Raw genomic sequence first — 16,771 nt, 5'->3', positions numbered from 1 at the left:
ACTGTGGAGACTTCACGCCCCACGTGTTGAGCAATTCGGCGGTACCTCCACCCGGCTTCCCTCATGCCCACTATACGCCCTCGCTCAAAGTCCGTCAACTGCACATACGGTTCACGTCCACGCCGTCGCGGCATGCTACCAGTGTTAAAGACTGCGATGGAGCTCCGTATGCCACGGCAAACTGGCTGACACTGACGGCGGCGGTGCACAAATGCTGCGCAGCTATCGCCATTCGACGGCCAACACTGTGGTTCCTGGTGTGTCCGCTGTGCCGTGCATGTGATCATTGCTTGTACAGCCCTCTCGCAGTGTCCGGAGCAAGTATGGTGGGTCTGACACACCGGTGTCAATGTGTTCTTTTTTCCATTTCCAGGAGTGTAGTTTAACTGTAAATAAAATGAAATTAAAATGTAGAGAGTAAGCACCAGATTTGCGAATCAAACTTAATAAACTAGTTGATGCTAGTAATGAATATGAATAAAACCTATCGAAAGATGCAAAGCATTGCTTTAGTTAGCAATGCTGTTAGTTTGTATTCACAAAGTGAGGTTTTTGTGCTTAATCCTGTCACTGACGTAACCTGCCGAAAAACACCATTCACTGAGTTAAAATAATTAAGAGTGCCATCTATTGGTTCTATGGTGAAGCCTACTGTGAAACTAACTGCACCATTTATTGGATCTTTGGTGTACTATACTGTGATGATTAAACATTGAAGTTGAGCACAAGATTTTAGATAAAACATTGATTCACAGTATCTTTTTTATGAGATCTGATGTTAATGACATAACTCTTTATGTTGCCCCAAGCTATGCTAAAGCTGCCTGTAGAAACCCTATAAATTTTCGTCTAGTAGTTTGGAGATTAGTATGTTCAGGCAGACAAACAGACAGACAGACAGAACCGCTTTATTATCAGTAGTACACATTCATTACTTGCATTTTTATTTCTGTATACAGGAGGAATCTTATAATGTACGCAAACAAATGTTACCATAATGGACATAGTTCAGTGTTTTGGTATTTCATTCTATAAACTAGTTTCCAACAATAATTTATCCCTTTTCCTGTCTGCTGAACTCTGTGGCTTTGAGTTATATCATTTTATTAAATACAGCAACCAGCCACTTTGTTATGTACTTTTATTTAACCTATTATACATTTTGGCTTTCACTTATCTTCAGTTAGCATCAAACAAATTTGAATCTTCAGTCAGTACATAGTTGCAACATTAACAGCAACTTTGGTGCTGCTGCTGTCCTGTGTAAGATAATAATTTTGATTAGCTAATACAGTTTGTAAATTCTATTGTCATAGTATACTGCATTTTAGGAGTATTTGCTTTCTACTCTTCTTGTTGTTATTTCTGTTTTGGACCAGTATCTGCTATGTTACCAAGAGACAGATTTCTTTACAAACGAAAAATACATTTATGGTCAAAGACTGTATTTTGGTTACAGATAGTGCTATAGTCAAAGTTATATTTTGCTTGCAGGTTCTTTATGGCTAAAAAGAACTGAAATTGTGTACTATGAATGTGCTGTGCATTCTATGTGGTTCTTAAATAAGTGTCTTAGTGACTTTCATTAGATTACACAAATACAAAAACAGAAATAATATACTACATTTTATAGAGAAGAATTGGCACTATATTTTTCCCTTTCCTGCCACAGCTGGAGTTATGTTATAAACGACAAAGATGGAACAGCAGACTTACATTATGTAGCAGTATTTTATGCACTGGAAGGGGTCACAATGGATTATGTTTTTCCATAGGTGGTCTGTATGTGTGTTTTTCTTGAGCAATTTATGAAAATTCCTTAGAAAAATTTTATATGGTAATGCTGTTTGCTCATTTAACATGTAATTTGGGGATGCAAATATGAGAGAATAAATTTCGATTTCTTCAAGTAAGCCCATTCTTTTAACTGAAAGATGCAGACAAATGGCCTAGCTGTAAGAAGCTGCTTTACCAGTTTGCACGTTGATATTTTCATCATCAACTTAGAGTTTAAATTCTTTAACAAAAACAACAAGATAGTTAGCAAAAAAAGTATATTATAAAAGATGTGTTGACTATATAGTGATCTTATTTGATGGTACAACAGAAGGAAATCAATGAAATACATTAGAATTTCATCTCACTGTTGAAAATCATACAGCCAAAGATTTAAGTTTTCTGGATCCCTCTATAATTAGCCCCAACAATATCCCATACCTTTCAAGTATACAAGAAACCAACATAGGCAAATCTCACAATCAATAACACCTCATATACCCAGACACGCACAAAATGGCCTCACACAAAGCAATTTCTCATTAGAAGCAGATGACCAATGTGATAAACTAAACACCATTGCAGTAGTTGCTTACAGTTGTGGCTATCACCCAGAACTAACAGATAAGCTAAACAGTGAAATAAATTCCCACTTAACCAACCACAAAGACTAAACTGTAACTGCAATGCATATTCAAAAATATACATTGGCCAACAAGGATGAAATATCAACATCCGATTCTGAGTACATACGATTGCTTTTTATTTAAGCAAAATTACATTTGCCCTACATGTAGCTCAAGATAACATCGAGTGAAAGACATAGCTCACAACGTACAAGTACTCCAGTTCGTCAACAGAGGAAAAAAACTGGACATACTTGAAGAAACCAAAATTTGTGGTTACAATTGTGCGTCCCCAAATGACATTCTAAATGACGAAATAAGCTATCAAACAAAATTTTTCTCAGGAAATTCCATAAATTGCTCATACAGCCACACACTAAGTACAGCTATGACCAAACACAAATAAGTGTGAGCGTATCCAACATATAAAATATTACCACATAATGTGGGTTTACTATTCTGTCTTTATCATTTAAAAATGTCATTTCAACTGTGAGGTAAATGAAAAAATGTAATACTTATTCTTCTATATAAAATGCACTAAATTGTTTTTTTTGTAATATTTCATTTGATATAATTAAACAACCACTAATGCACATAGCTAATAACGATATAGAGCATCTAGTATATTCATGCTAAACAGTTTCATTTCTTTTTAGCCATAAAAAACCTGTAAGCAAATTATAGCCTTGGCCACAGGAGAACTCTTAGGCAGAATACAATCTCTGAGTATAGATGTATTTTTCAGACGTAAACAAAGATGTCAGATGGCAGCATGATGGATACAGAGCTGTTTTTGTGCAAAACAGAAGTAAAAAAGTGTTTGTGATACATTCATAAATGTGAAAATAGGAATTGCAACAGATCAGCTGAAGCATGGAATTTTTTGTAAATGTCATAACTATTTATTGACTCAAGGCTCATGTATATATTATGTTACTGAAGATGAGTGAAAGACCGAAATACATATCAACTTAACTAAAATATATAACACACTTGCTACTTGCCATATTTATGAAAATAATAGTTTTAAACCTTTTTTTGACTAAATATGAATTCAATACCACTGCATTTTATGAGCTAATCTAAATTTATAACTTAAAATGGCCTTAAGTAAGAATTCATTTGAAATCCTGTTCTTTCTTCCTCTCTCGATATTTAAACCACAAGATTTATAATTTGCGCACTCTTATACATGTTTATCTAATATTTGAATTAGTATTATAAGATAAATGATTCTTATTGGTAAAGGTATATCACACACATTCTTTAATTTCTCTTGACTCTAGTCTTCAGTGAAATTTAATCCAAGAGCAATGTGATCTATAACTCACTATAAAGTATCACAGAATGATAGATTTATACTTATTGCTGCACATAGGTATTATTAAGGAAGTATATCAATTGATAACCCAATGTTTGAATCAATTTTTCCAATTTCATCCATTTTAATTGGATATTCAAATGTTTTTATTTTTTAATCAATGTATAATCCTAAACATCGGTATTTACTAACTCCTTGATTACCTTCCTTGTATTTTTAGCAAATAATGTTGATTTTGAGGCTAAAGAAGACAGCTTCGATCTTTATTATTCACATTAAAACAAGTTCTTTTAATTACATCTTGCTATTCAGTTAATGATTAATTTGTTAAAAGATTAAATTTGTAATTTCTTATCATTCTACCTAAAGACAGTGTTGAACATTCTGTATGAAATTGATTTTACTTGTAATGCTATTATATGATTCTTGTAAAACCTCTTGAGTGTTTCTTAAGAAAATAAGTAAATGCTATAATGCAAATACTTCTTATATTTAGCAATACTTATACTTTAAATTATAAACTAAGTAGTGTAAGGTAATTAATCTGATACATATTTTTCACAATGTTAATCCTCTGATAGTGGGAGCTCTCTGCTAAGGAGGAGATATGGTCTCATAAAGAGGTTGGTTTGATAATAGGGAGTGGAACTGTGGGCTGTCTGTGGGAGTCCAGGATCCAGAAGGGGGTGCAGGAAGTCTCCGCTGCTGTGTGCGGTTAATGTTAAGCAAAGGCGGCTGCCTCACTTCGTCCAGTCTGTTGGATAGGGCCAGCGGTTTACCGCTGCCCAGCTCAAAGTACACATCATCAAACTGGGGCATGCATGTCCTGCACCAGGAGTTCATAATCAACAGTGTGACAGCTTTGTATGAGACGAACAACAAGATGACAATAGTGGCAGCCATGCAGCTAATATAGATAAAATGTCGCGTGTAAGAACGTGAGCTGTCGCCTGCGATGAATATGTCGTGGTAAACGGTATGCAGGTTAGAGAGGGGCCTTAAGGCATCGCCTGGATACGCGACAAGGTTGTTGTTCCCGAGGTGCAGCTCCTGGAGTTGGGGAAGACCTGCGAAGACTTCTGGCTGAAGCTTGGACAGGCTGCAGCTGGAGATGTCCAAGTACTGCAGAGGCTCGCTTCGAAGGAACGTTCCAGATACTGGAAGTGTGATCGGATTCCCAGACAGGACTAGGTTCTTGAGGTGTGAGTTGTCCACGAAGACATCTGTAGGAAATATTTTCAGCTGGTTTCTTGATAGAACAAGAGTTTCCAATTGTAACAGACCAGAAAAGACGTCTCGAGAGACCTGAAATTATAATAATCATCATGTTTAATGCGTACTGAAGAAGGAAAAGCATTACTCACGGCATCGAAGGAGGACTCACCTATAAACAAAAATGAAAATCAGTTTCTGTAACACTGACAAGAGAAGGGGTGTTTGCGGCGTGGGATAGCAGTTAGCACTGCTGACTGGGGTGTTGCGGATCGCCATTTCAAATTTGGCCTCGAGGGTATACTTTTTATTTAGTACTGCCAAATGGGGGTGGGGGAAGTTAACAGAAAACTTCATTAAACATTTTGTTGATGATGAAAACTCTTTTATTTTAGTTATTTCATGCACTATTCGGCAGTCCTTAATTGGTCGCAAATACAACCGAACCTTTATCTAAATATTAGTCGTTTTTTCCGAAGGACTCGTTTTTTAACTTTTTAAATGATCAAAAACTTTTATTCATGAAACTGGCATTAAAAAATTCATGTAGCTAGGTCTTATGTATGCCGTGCTTTTGGTCCTCCATAATCGCAATGGGAATAGTAATAAATTTATGCTTTTAAATACGTAAATAAAACTTTGCAAATTCATGGTGGAATCCGAGAGAAGTTGACCATCTGTTTCAAGTGCATGTTTTAGGAGCTAACAGTCACGAATGTTGCCAGAATGTGAGCCAATGAACGTAGCAATAGTGCTCCATGGTGGATGCAGCAACAATTTTCTATAACAGTTTAGTGATGGAGTGAGGCATTTATTATAACAAGTGTCTATATTCTGACTCATTATTTGTCATGTAGGCCTAGGTTGCAGTTGCATCAATAAAGCTGATAATGTAGGAGTTACCAGTATGAAAGTGCCATTTGTGTGAAAAGTTGAATTGAAGAAATATAACATGAAGGTTTCAGAATAGGGCTCACAGAAATTTGAAATAGAAAAATAAGCTATTACAAGGGTAGCTGAGAGTATAAAAGTTCCAAAGGAACTCTAATGAAAAGGATTCATGGATTTCATGGTAAAGCACAAAGCTGTCAGCCAGTGCTAAGAAAGAAGAGTGTGTGTTTCTTCAGTTTTTCATAAAGAAAATATGTGATCACAATTTTTCCTTAAATTTTTTTCTTACTTTACTTTGAAATTGGTATTAAAATTTAATTATCATACGAGATTTTATTTTTCAATTACTGATAAAGTTTCAGCAGAACAGTTAAAGTTACCCTACAGTCATAAACTATACACAATCATCACATAACAAACAATCAGTCAACTTCATTCTAAAGATGACCAACAGTGTTTTTTTACATTTTGTGGTCTGTTAGAGCTAAAGGTAATAAACACCAAAAATTTCGTTGCTACGGCTCAATACCCACGCTCTAAAACAAAAACCATTAATTTCAATGGTTTCAGATGTACTTTAGTTTAATTCCGAAAATCAGAGAACATCACCCAGTTGGATGGTATTTATTGTTACTGGAAGGCTCTTACGCACGTAATATTTCAACATTCTGAAATATTCGATGTGTGTAAAATTACCGACATTCTGGAATATTCGATATTTTCCACATTCTCCGTCAAGAGTTCAGTTGTGATCTGGCTGCTGCACCTTGGTGTCGTCACTAAATACGCTTTCGCTTCCAAGTGTTGTACTGCATTGACGAACCTGCCATCGGGTTTGGGCCTGCTAGAGGTTTTGACGCGACGTTGTTTGCTGGAAACGACGGCTACTTCAAAATTTTTGTATATTGTTGCATCAATTAGGCAACGTAAAAGCCTATATGGACAGGAACTAGAATTTAAACAGTACATCATTCTAAGGTCTGCGTCTTCAGGAGATAGATGGATTCCGAAACAGGAGTAAGTCAGCTACACGTCAGCCATTCATCAATGTTTTCTGCAGGCGCTGGTCAGGACCTGATGAAATGTCACAAAGGATTCGACCCAGTTGCCAGAAACAGCAGTGAGATGACATAATGTGTTTGTCAAATGTGCTCGTTTACTTTTACTTGGACGGTACAAGCCAGCAGTAGTATGAGAACAACGAAAGAAACTCAATAGCTGACACAAATTCCTGGTCAAACTGAAGAAAACTGAAGAGAAATGATAAAAAGCAGCAAAACCGCATAACGGAACAACATTGAACAACAATACCCAGCGTCATTGTTGAAACAACAGAGCTGTACTTACAGAATGTTTTGCCACTATGCCACATCGTAAATCCGAATATGATAGATGTCAACAAAACCTCACACTTGATGAAAGGGCTCACGGAAGGCATGTACCAAACTTTTCTAGTAAAGGATGCAGACCAACAGAGGAATTGACAAAGTGGTGTCTTCAAATCGAGGAAATGAACAGAAAAAGAATGGAACTAAAGAGCTTCGACCGACTGCCGAATGTGGTCCCTATGGCACTTGTGAAAGACCAGCACAACGTCGCTTATCTCGTACGCCATAGAGCAGGACGTCTGTCTGGCCGCCAGAAATGTCGGCCGAGTGCGCAAGAGATGGCAGAGCCCATACGTCAAGAGGCAACAGAGAATTTCCAAGAGGAGATGCATCGATTTTTGGAACCAGTCTCCGCTACTAGTCGAACGTGCAATGCGGAACGGACTCGGCAAGGTCGACCTTATGCCGCAGCCGTCGAACGAGAAACCAGCATCCGACCAACGCAGATAGCACCAACTGCAGCTCCAAGTACAAAGCCCTGCGGATAAAGCAGACATTTGGGGGATAGAGAACAACACGCCCTGGACACATTGTACGCTGCTGCAGAGAGATAAGACGAGTGTTCCGCGACCATTACGTCGTAAGACGTCAATCATCACAACAGTCCTTTTCACGCCAGACAGCTGTAGACGATTGTAATCGACCTTTGAGACGAAGCCAGCTGCTGTACCATGTACGAAGACGCTCGCTAACACGTCGTAACAGTTACTGTAAGAATTTAATTAAAAATTCAGGCACGAAAAGTGTATGTGCTAAATATGTTGTTTCATAATAGCAAAAGACTTCGAAGAGCAGTTGAACGGAATGGGCAGTGTCTTGAAAGGAGGGTATACGATGAACGTCAACAAAAGCAAAACGATGATAATGGAATGTAGTCGAATTAAGTCGGGTAATGCTGAGGGAATTAGATTAGGAAATGAGACACTTAAAGTAGTAAAGGAGTTTTACTATTTGGGGAGCAAAATAACTGACGATGGTCTAAGTAGAGAGGATATAAAATGAAGACTGGCAATGGCAAGCAAAGCGTTTCTGAAGAAGAGAAATTTGTTAACAACGAGTATTGATTTAAGTGTCAGGAAGTCGTTTCTGAAAGTATTTGTATGGAATGTAGCCATGTATGGAAGTGAAACATGGACGATAAATAGTTTGGACAAGAAGAGAATAGAAGCTTTCGAAATGTGGTGCTACAGAAGAATGCTGAAGATTAGATGGGTAGATCACATAACTAATGAGGAGGGATTGAATAGAATAGGGGAGAAGAGGAATTTGTGGCACAACTTGACAAGAAGAAGGGATCGATTGGTAGGACATGTTCTGAGGCACTAAGGAATCACAGTGTGGAGGGTAAAAATCGTAGAGGGAGACCAAGAAATGAATACACTAAGCAGATTCAGAAGGATGTAGGCTGCAGAAGGTACTGACAGATGAAGAAGCTTGCACAGGATAGAGTAGCATGGAGAGCTGCATGAAGCCAGTCTCAGGACTGAAGTGCACAACAACAACGAGTGTGGGTGGCTATTCAGGGTGGATAAGTGCTATCTAATGTAGCGTTTTATGGTATCTCAGACAAAAGGAAGTAATGAAACTTCCTGGCAGATTAAAACTGTGTGCCGGGCCGAGACTCGAACTCGGGATCTTTGCCTTTCGCAGGCAAGTGCTCTACCAGCTGAGCTACCCAAGCACGACTCGCGCCCCCTCCTCACAGCTTTACTTCTGCCAGGACCTCTTCTCCTACCTTCCAAACTTCTCTCATTCCGGAAAAAGGAAGTAATGTGTGATACAACATACATAAGACAGTGAACGTAGACCAAGGTATTATTACACCTGAGATTTTCAATGTGTTTAATCAACGAATTTCAAGCGTTTAGTACCCACCTATATCATCCTTTATCACCTGTACTGTTTTGTCCTTTGGGAAACGTATCTAAGCAATAATGTAGACCGTCTGCCATTTTTTGCTTAATTCATAGTCAGTAACCAGTAATATTATCATGTTGCTAAATTAGAATGGAAATCAGCTTGCTGAATGATTCTAATCAATTTTAGTTGCAATATGACAATCTAGTGGTTACAACAATAAATAAGTATAGCTCAAATTTACTTCCAGTGTATTCCACCAACAGGGAAGAGTGATGTAGTGAAACAGTGTGACTTCACAATGCGGAGCCTGTATTCTGACGTAGTTGGCTACATCGCATATTATAATGAAGTTGGCTTAAGTTACTGATTCTACCATAGGTTTGCTCCACTGATACCTGGGTATGCTGTCGTCTGTATTTGCAGTAACAAAACAATAGTTAAGTCCATTTTTTAAATGAATTCAAACAGCTTTACTAATCTGAGTATCAGCGGATAAGAACAAATACAAAACACGTTTTCTTCCACGGACAATGATGAGCTTGTCCGTCGGGAAACTGCTAACCAACTACACCACCACCCCATCCAAATGGAGGCGCACGCACTGCAGTCTTTTTCAAACCGTTTTACAGAATATATTTGGCATAAAAATTTGATATCTAAGTTACTTTCAGCATTTTGTGTCAGCTTTATAGTGAAATGCGCGTCATTTTGCTAACGGTCATAGTTACTGTGATGTTTCCTATATAAATAACAAATCGAGAAACGTTGCAATGAATAATAGGGGTTTTGCGTTTGGTACTGGAAATGAAATTTAGCTAATTTTTCCTTAGACTTGGGAGGAGGTGTACCCCATCGTACACTCCTGAAATTGGAAAAAAGAACACATTGACACCGGTATGTCAGACCCACCATACTTGCTCCGGACACTGCGAGAGGGCTGTACAAGCAATGATCACACGCACGGCACAGCGGACACACCAGGAACCGCAGTGTTGGCCGTCGAATGGCGCTAACTGCGCAGCATTTGTGCACCGCCGCCGTCAGTGTCAGCCAGTTTGCCGTGGCATACGGAGCTCCATCGCAGTCTTTAACACTGGTAGCATGCCGCGACGGCGTGGACGTGAACCGTATGTGCAGTTGACGGACTTTGAGCGAAGGCGTATAGTGGGCATGCGGGAGGCCGGGTGGACATACCGCCGAATTGCTCAACACGTGGGGCGTGAGGTCTCCACAGTACATCGATGTTGTCGCCAGTGGTCGGCGGAAGGTGCACGTGCCCGTCGACCTGGGACCGGACCGCAGCGACGCACGGATGCACGCCAAGACCGTAGGATCCTACACAGTGCCGTACGGGACCGCACCGCCACTTCCCAGCAAATTAGGGACACTGTTGCTCCTGGGGTATCGGCGAGGACCATTCGCAACCGTCTCCATGAAGCTGGGCTTTGGTCCCGCACACCGTTAGGCCGTCTTCCGCTCACGCCCCAACATCGTGCAGCCCGCCTCCAGTGGTGTCGCGACAGGCGTGAATGGAGGGACGAATGGTGACGTGTCGTCTTCAGCGATGAGAGTCGCTTCTGCCTTGGTGCCAATGATGGTCGTATGCGTGTTTGGCGCCGTGCAGGTGAGCGCCACAATCAGGACTGCATACGACCGAGGCACACAGGGCCAACACCCGGCATCATGGTGTGGGGAGCGATCTCCTACACTGGCCGTACACCTCTGGTGATCGTCGAGGGGACACTGAATAGTGCACGGTACATCCAAACCGTCATCGAACCCATCGTTCTACCATTCCTAGACCGGCAAGGGAACTTGCTGTTCCAACAGGACAATGCACATCCGCATGTATCCCGTGCCACCCAACGTGCTCTAGAAGGTGTAAGTCAACTACCCTGGCCAGCAAGATCTCCGGATCTGTCCCCCATTGAGCATGTTTGGGACTGGATGAAGCGTCGTCTCACGCGGTCTGCACATCCAGCACGAACGCTGGTCCAACTGAGGCGCCAGGTGGAAATGGCATGGCAAGCCGTTCCACAGGACTACATCCAGCATCTCTACGATCGTCTCCATGGGAGAATAGCAGCATGCATTGCTGCGAAAGGTGGATATACACTGTACTAGTGCCGACATTGTGCATGCTCTGTTGCCTGTGTCTATGTGCCTGTGGTTCTGTCAGTGTGATCATGTGATGTATCTGACCCCAGGAATGTGTCAATAAAGTTTCCCCTTCCTGGGACAATGAATTCACGGTGTTGTTATTTCAATTTCCAGGAGTGTATTTGGAAAATTTGTTTTGGTTAATTGAAGTCCAATAAATTGTTTTCAGACTTTGATCGTCAGTTTCTTCTGCTTACGCAGACATATCGTTAACCATACTGAAAACACTCTCCTCTTTGTGTGCTATATTGGCCAAAAGCTCGTTTCTGTATATTGAGCAGTTTACGAGATATGGGGGATGTTATGAATCCACGCGATCGTCGATCGGACGTGAACATGCTACTTAAAACCCGTTTTTCCGAGAAAGCAGACAGAGACCTCCTCCCAACTCTGCAGAAAAATTCAATATGTCAGCTGAATTTCATTCACAGCAACATATGGTGTAATGCGCACAAAACGCAAAACTACAGTGACCCTTGTTTTTCAATGGCAAGTTTTTCAATGTGTTATTTATATAGGAAATATCACAGTCACTGCGACCATTACCGAAATGATGGGAACTTCACCAAGAAGCTGACATCTAAAGAGCCACAAGAAAAGTATAAATCAAGTTTTTCTGCCAAATATTCTGCAAAACCGTTTGAGACTGCAGAACGTGCTTGTCGATTCTGTCAGCTCAGCGACTCGCCAAACCTGCCCGCTCTTGGTGACGGCACACTGAGCGCGCTGAGGGCTTCTCTTGATGCGGTGGTGGGTACCGGAGACGATCAGCAGCTAGTAGGTTATATTTTCATCGATCCGAAAGCTGTCACTAGATTGCTCTGTCATTGCCATGGAGAGAATAGCACACTGGAGAAAAATAACATAAATTTTTTGTACACAGAAATCAACACAGTGCAAAGGCCGCTGTAAAAGTAATTTCAGAGCTTAGATCATGCTAATAGATTTCTGATTAATCCTAGGAACACCAACTCATTTTAGGTTACATAGAACACCAACCAAGAGCAAAATTTTTCTGTGTTACAGCAGATTATAAATCTTGTAATATTTATTTATTTTACGTGATTGTGTTTCCGGTGTGAGATCAGTTTAAAAGTGCTTAGTTACATTGTGACTAAAAATGTAGCGTTTAGAATATACAAGGTACTCAGAAATTTATAATATACTTTTTTTCTCTGATGAAATATAACAAGCGATAGTGGTAAAATCTTGGATACTGAAAGATTCGATAAAACAACCAGTCAGTACTCGAATATACAAGCTGCCTAAACTTTTTGTCCTTGACGAAAAGCTTCAAAAGGCTAAACAGAAACACTTTCATCAAAATAGGTTACAGTGTATCGAAAACTTTCAAGACAGACTCTTCGAGAGGAGAAGTATACCGTCATATACAGAAAGCATGCACAGAAAATCACTGAACCTGAGTGACTCTTATACAGACGGGGAGCACTGCTTCTAACAAGCTTTAATTTGGTTGTTGTGATGTTATCTCTGGCTCTATGGTTAGTTGTTTTTGTCGGGATTGTTAGCATCTTGCTTCCATACTTGGTTCTTCATTTGGAGTAGTTTTGGTTGTTTTTAGTTCCTGTCGAAGAACGTCTCCCATAGCGTAAATGACAGGTAACTGGAGTCCTTCCAAGCCCCGAGATCGCTCATTAGCATATGACTGCAAACGTTCAAGGCTTAATTCATGCAGATACAATGGTGTTTTATCTTTTCCATTCCACTTTGGCACATTTGAGTTTATTGATTATATGCAGCGCCGGCCACTGTGGCCGAGCGGTTCTAGGCACTTCAGTCCGGAATTACGATGCTGCTACGGTCGCAGGTTCTTAATGGGTGGATCTGTGAGTGCAAACTTGGAGGAATGCAGCTCTCCACCTGTTATTGTCTTAGGACATGTGTTTTCTGTTGTGTGAGAGTGTCTAAACCGAGGTAAGTTTGTAATCTGGATACCGTCAGTTCCACAGAAGCGTAGAAACGGTCCGTTATGATGTTTGTAGCGTGCATTCTTCATTGGCTCCAGTCTCTTCACAATCTCAAAGGAACCTGGTTCAGTCTGGTCAACTGTCATTTCCACCACACAATTCAATTTTTATTGTGTGCCAGGGCCATTTCAAAATTCATGCACACTCATATGCGACCATTACGGAGACGTGGTCAAGTTTAAATTCAGGCCGGTTGTGAGAAAGACTTTAGTGGTGACGGTTCTATTTGCTGATCGGTGTTTTCGGGATCGCATGTCTGTGTCGTGAGTTTTAAAAGGAAGCTGAATTCAAGTTATGTCGGATTACACGCAGTGATCAGCGTTCACAGTTCAAAATCGAAACCCTGCGTGGAAAGAACCCAACGGAAACTTACGACGCTTCAAGGGAGGAGTGTAGGGACAGTTATCGGATCGTAGCACGGCGTCACGGTGCTCTGCTCGCGTCCGTAGAGGTCGGGTGAGTACTGAGGACAATCCGAATAGTGGAATGCCATCAACTGCAACAGGATACACCTCTCAAGTTATTGTTAATGACATTTTGAGAAAGGATCGACCAAAATCATGTGAGGAAATTTCATATGAGGCCACAATGTCTGTCAGTTCATTTTACAGACTCATATCTGAAAAGTTAAAGATGAGAATAGTTGCTTCCAGATGCGTTCCGAATGGTCTAAGTGAGTAGCGGGCAGAATGTCGCATAAAAATGGCCGAAGAATCGCTTGAACGTTACCGAACAAAAGGAGAAATTTCTGAAAAGGATTCGTCCACTACATGAAACGTTGATACGAGATGTAGAGCCAGAACTGAAGTCTCATCCTCACAATGGAAAAGTTCTGACTCTCCACGCCAGGAAAGAAGCGGCCGCCAGCAACCAAAGGTGAAACTGATGACGATCTTTGAGTATTACAGGAATGGAGTTATAGGTACGAACAGAGTGCACGAGGTGACGTCCATAACAGGTGCGTACTACAAGCTGTTTCTGCAAACCGTTTTGCGTCCGAAAATTCGTCAAAGGAGACCTGACATGCTTTCAGCTGGTGTCATTTTGCACGATAATGCGAGACAGCATATTGCCCTACCAGTGAGAGAAACGCTTGAAAAATATGGATCTGAAATCCTTCCCCAGCCACCATAGAGGCCTGATGACTTTGGTTTGTATCTCAAATTGATGGAACAGTTCTGTGGAAAACATTTTGATACAATTAATGAAGGTTCAAGCACAGATCAACAATGCAGGTGCTCTATTCGAAATACAGAAGTTGCCAATATTTTGGGAAACTGTCAAAAGAAAGTATTGAGATTATATTGAAGGTATGTAAAGGTATTTTGTAAAACAAATTATTATTTTTTTTCAATTCTACCTTATAGTGTGCAGAACTTTTGAAATTATCCCTGTATTGTTCAGTTGCACGACTGAGGTTATAACAATTATACCGTATTTTCCAGGCATGTCTTTGAGGAAAACTTTAAATGGAATACTGTGAACAGACATAGCATTCCATCAATAATATTTTGAGCTCACTTCCAAAATATCTTGAGAATGTTACATTCAATTCTCCAAATACTTTAAGCAGCGTCCCAAATTTGTCACTAACAAGTTTTCCTGCCCTATTGGTTTTATCATCCAACTGAAATATTTTCAACATAAATAAATTGGTAAGACACCCATTTAAATTAAAATTCCCATCAAAGATCTATTTCAGGTTCGCTAGCAAGAGATACTGTTTTTTTCTTTCAGTTTTTTTCATTTGGATCGTTAACAGTTTTCCTGACAATTTCAGATAGACATCTTGAGTGATTCACATGTATCACTTACTTTTCCAGCAGTAATTATTCCCTGAGGTTCACTGTTCAAGCTGACAAAATACCTTCTGCATTGCCTCGGTGATACTGTAAGACACTGTACCAGTACTTGTGACATATTTATTACGTGTGTTAACTGCGTGGTTTGTTTCTTAATGTTCTCCATTTCTCCTTCATTTAAATCCTCTTCGACACGTTGGTGCCAGTAGTAAACGTACTCTCAGTTCTAAGTGTTGTACTCCATTGATGACCGTGCCTTTAGATTTGGTCTACAAGTGGTTTAGAAGTGACAATACCGTGCTTGGCTGCTATAGAGGCACCACTTATAGCGCTGCCAAAAGTTTCGTTCGCTGCATGTCAACAGTGGCAACGACGGGCAGCTGTCCACGGATCTGAGGACATCCTAGGCTCCTACGGAGTGCTTTATTTACCGTAGAATAGCAAGACTGGCTTGATGGTGAGCCAGTTTTCTGATCGGCGGAACGGGTTGCGTTACTGCCTGGAATGCCCTCTGTCTGGCTTACACTGAAGTACCAGAGCATTACTTATGATCACCGTCTACCGCCGCGCCGCGATGTCGAATGTCTCTTGGCGTCGCTGCGGACACGTGACTCTGTATACAGCCTGTCAAATGGAAACTTGGAAGAGTAAGTAAACAGATAACTATTTCGAAAGTACAGAATTTCTAAAATCGTTGAGCGTCGTGGAAACCACCGACTATTCAAGATGATGTGTGGAATCTACGAGACTGGCGATGCACTATCAGACTTTCGAAAAACATCATCCACACAAGTACAAATAGAGCAAGGGCAGATCAATGCGAAAAATATAGCAGATGGCGATGGCTGAACCGGCAGTGTCAAATTCGTAACCGGGCCAAAACGACTTCCTCCCGCCGAGATGGGCGTGAAGAGGTAGTCCAAGCCGTGGGAAGAGGTTTCAAGGCCAGAAGCTTGTTGTCCGTAAGTGTAGCCCAATCGGCATGCCACAGCTATAAAATGCGCTGACAAATGACCCTGCTAAAATCAGATGAAGGCACACAACAAGAAGCTGTCCGATGCTGGAGGACCGCAGCCTTGGCCGCGGCATTTGCAGCTTTGTTCCCAGGGATACCGATATGGCCAGGAGCCCACATAAATGTCTGTGGGAGGTGTATGCGGCATCTCGCCTGCTCTCATTATGTAACACATTTACTAGCGACGATAACGTATTCTTACCACATGACTCATATTCTATAACCAACGTTGTAGTGCGACAATTGCCAAGACTACAGAGGGAGAACAGACACGTCAATGACCACACAGACAGTTCGTAAATTTGTGAACAAAAAAGAATGAAAGAAGTTGGGCAGGAGGAACATCTGAACCCGCATCGCCCACGGTGCTGGCCAACACTATAACCACACAAGCACGGCGCCGCTATTCCTGCAACAAGCTCGATGTTGCACGTCTCAAGCTTCTACCGTTCGCTGTTTATCTTTTGCTTCTTATTTCACAGTTCAGTTCACCTTCTTCCAGTTTTCGTGCTTGATCTGTGTTCAGTTTTTGATGGAGTGTCTCCTGGGCAATTTTATAACTAAATCCGAGGGCAGTGCGATGGGGCGATCCCCATGTCAGTAACAAACAAACAGCCTTGCACAGACAGTAATATTTTAAAACGCGCTTAATTTTAACTGACGTTGGTGAAATGCCGCTTACGTCAGGGGCAGAGTGGTGCGTAGCGCAACCACTGTGGGTTTGATAGA

General features: G+C 40.9%; 1 protein-coding gene across 3 annotated transcripts in view; it reads right to left on the bottom strand.

Annotated features, from left to right (window-relative positions):
- Positions 1–892: 892 nt before the first annotated feature.
- The window catches only part of LOC126281587 (leucine-rich repeat transmembrane neuronal protein 2-like), an 82,541-nt gene continuing 66,662 nt past the window's right edge, over positions 893–16,771 (bottom strand). For 2 of the 3 annotated variants that reach the window (XR_007551287.1, XM_049980669.1), the window contains exon 3: positions 893–5,031. Coding sequence is in view for 2 of the 3 variants with exons in the window: in XM_049980669.1 (XP_049836626.1) it covers positions 4,321–5,031 (711 nt within the window). In the remaining variant the exon portion in view is untranslated. The remainder of the gene's footprint in view (positions 5,032–16,771) is intronic. The other variant, XM_049980670.1, reaches the window with a different exon arrangement.

The sequence above is a fragment of the Schistocerca gregaria genome, chromosome 7, assembly GCF_023897955.1.
Source record: "Schistocerca gregaria isolate iqSchGreg1 chromosome 7, iqSchGreg1.2, whole genome shotgun sequence".
Classification (NCBI taxonomy): Eukaryota; Metazoa; Arthropoda; class Insecta; order Orthoptera; family Acrididae; genus Schistocerca; species Schistocerca gregaria.
The sequence above is the reverse complement of the archived record's forward strand: the minus strand, read 5'-3'. Positions and strand labels throughout refer to the sequence as shown.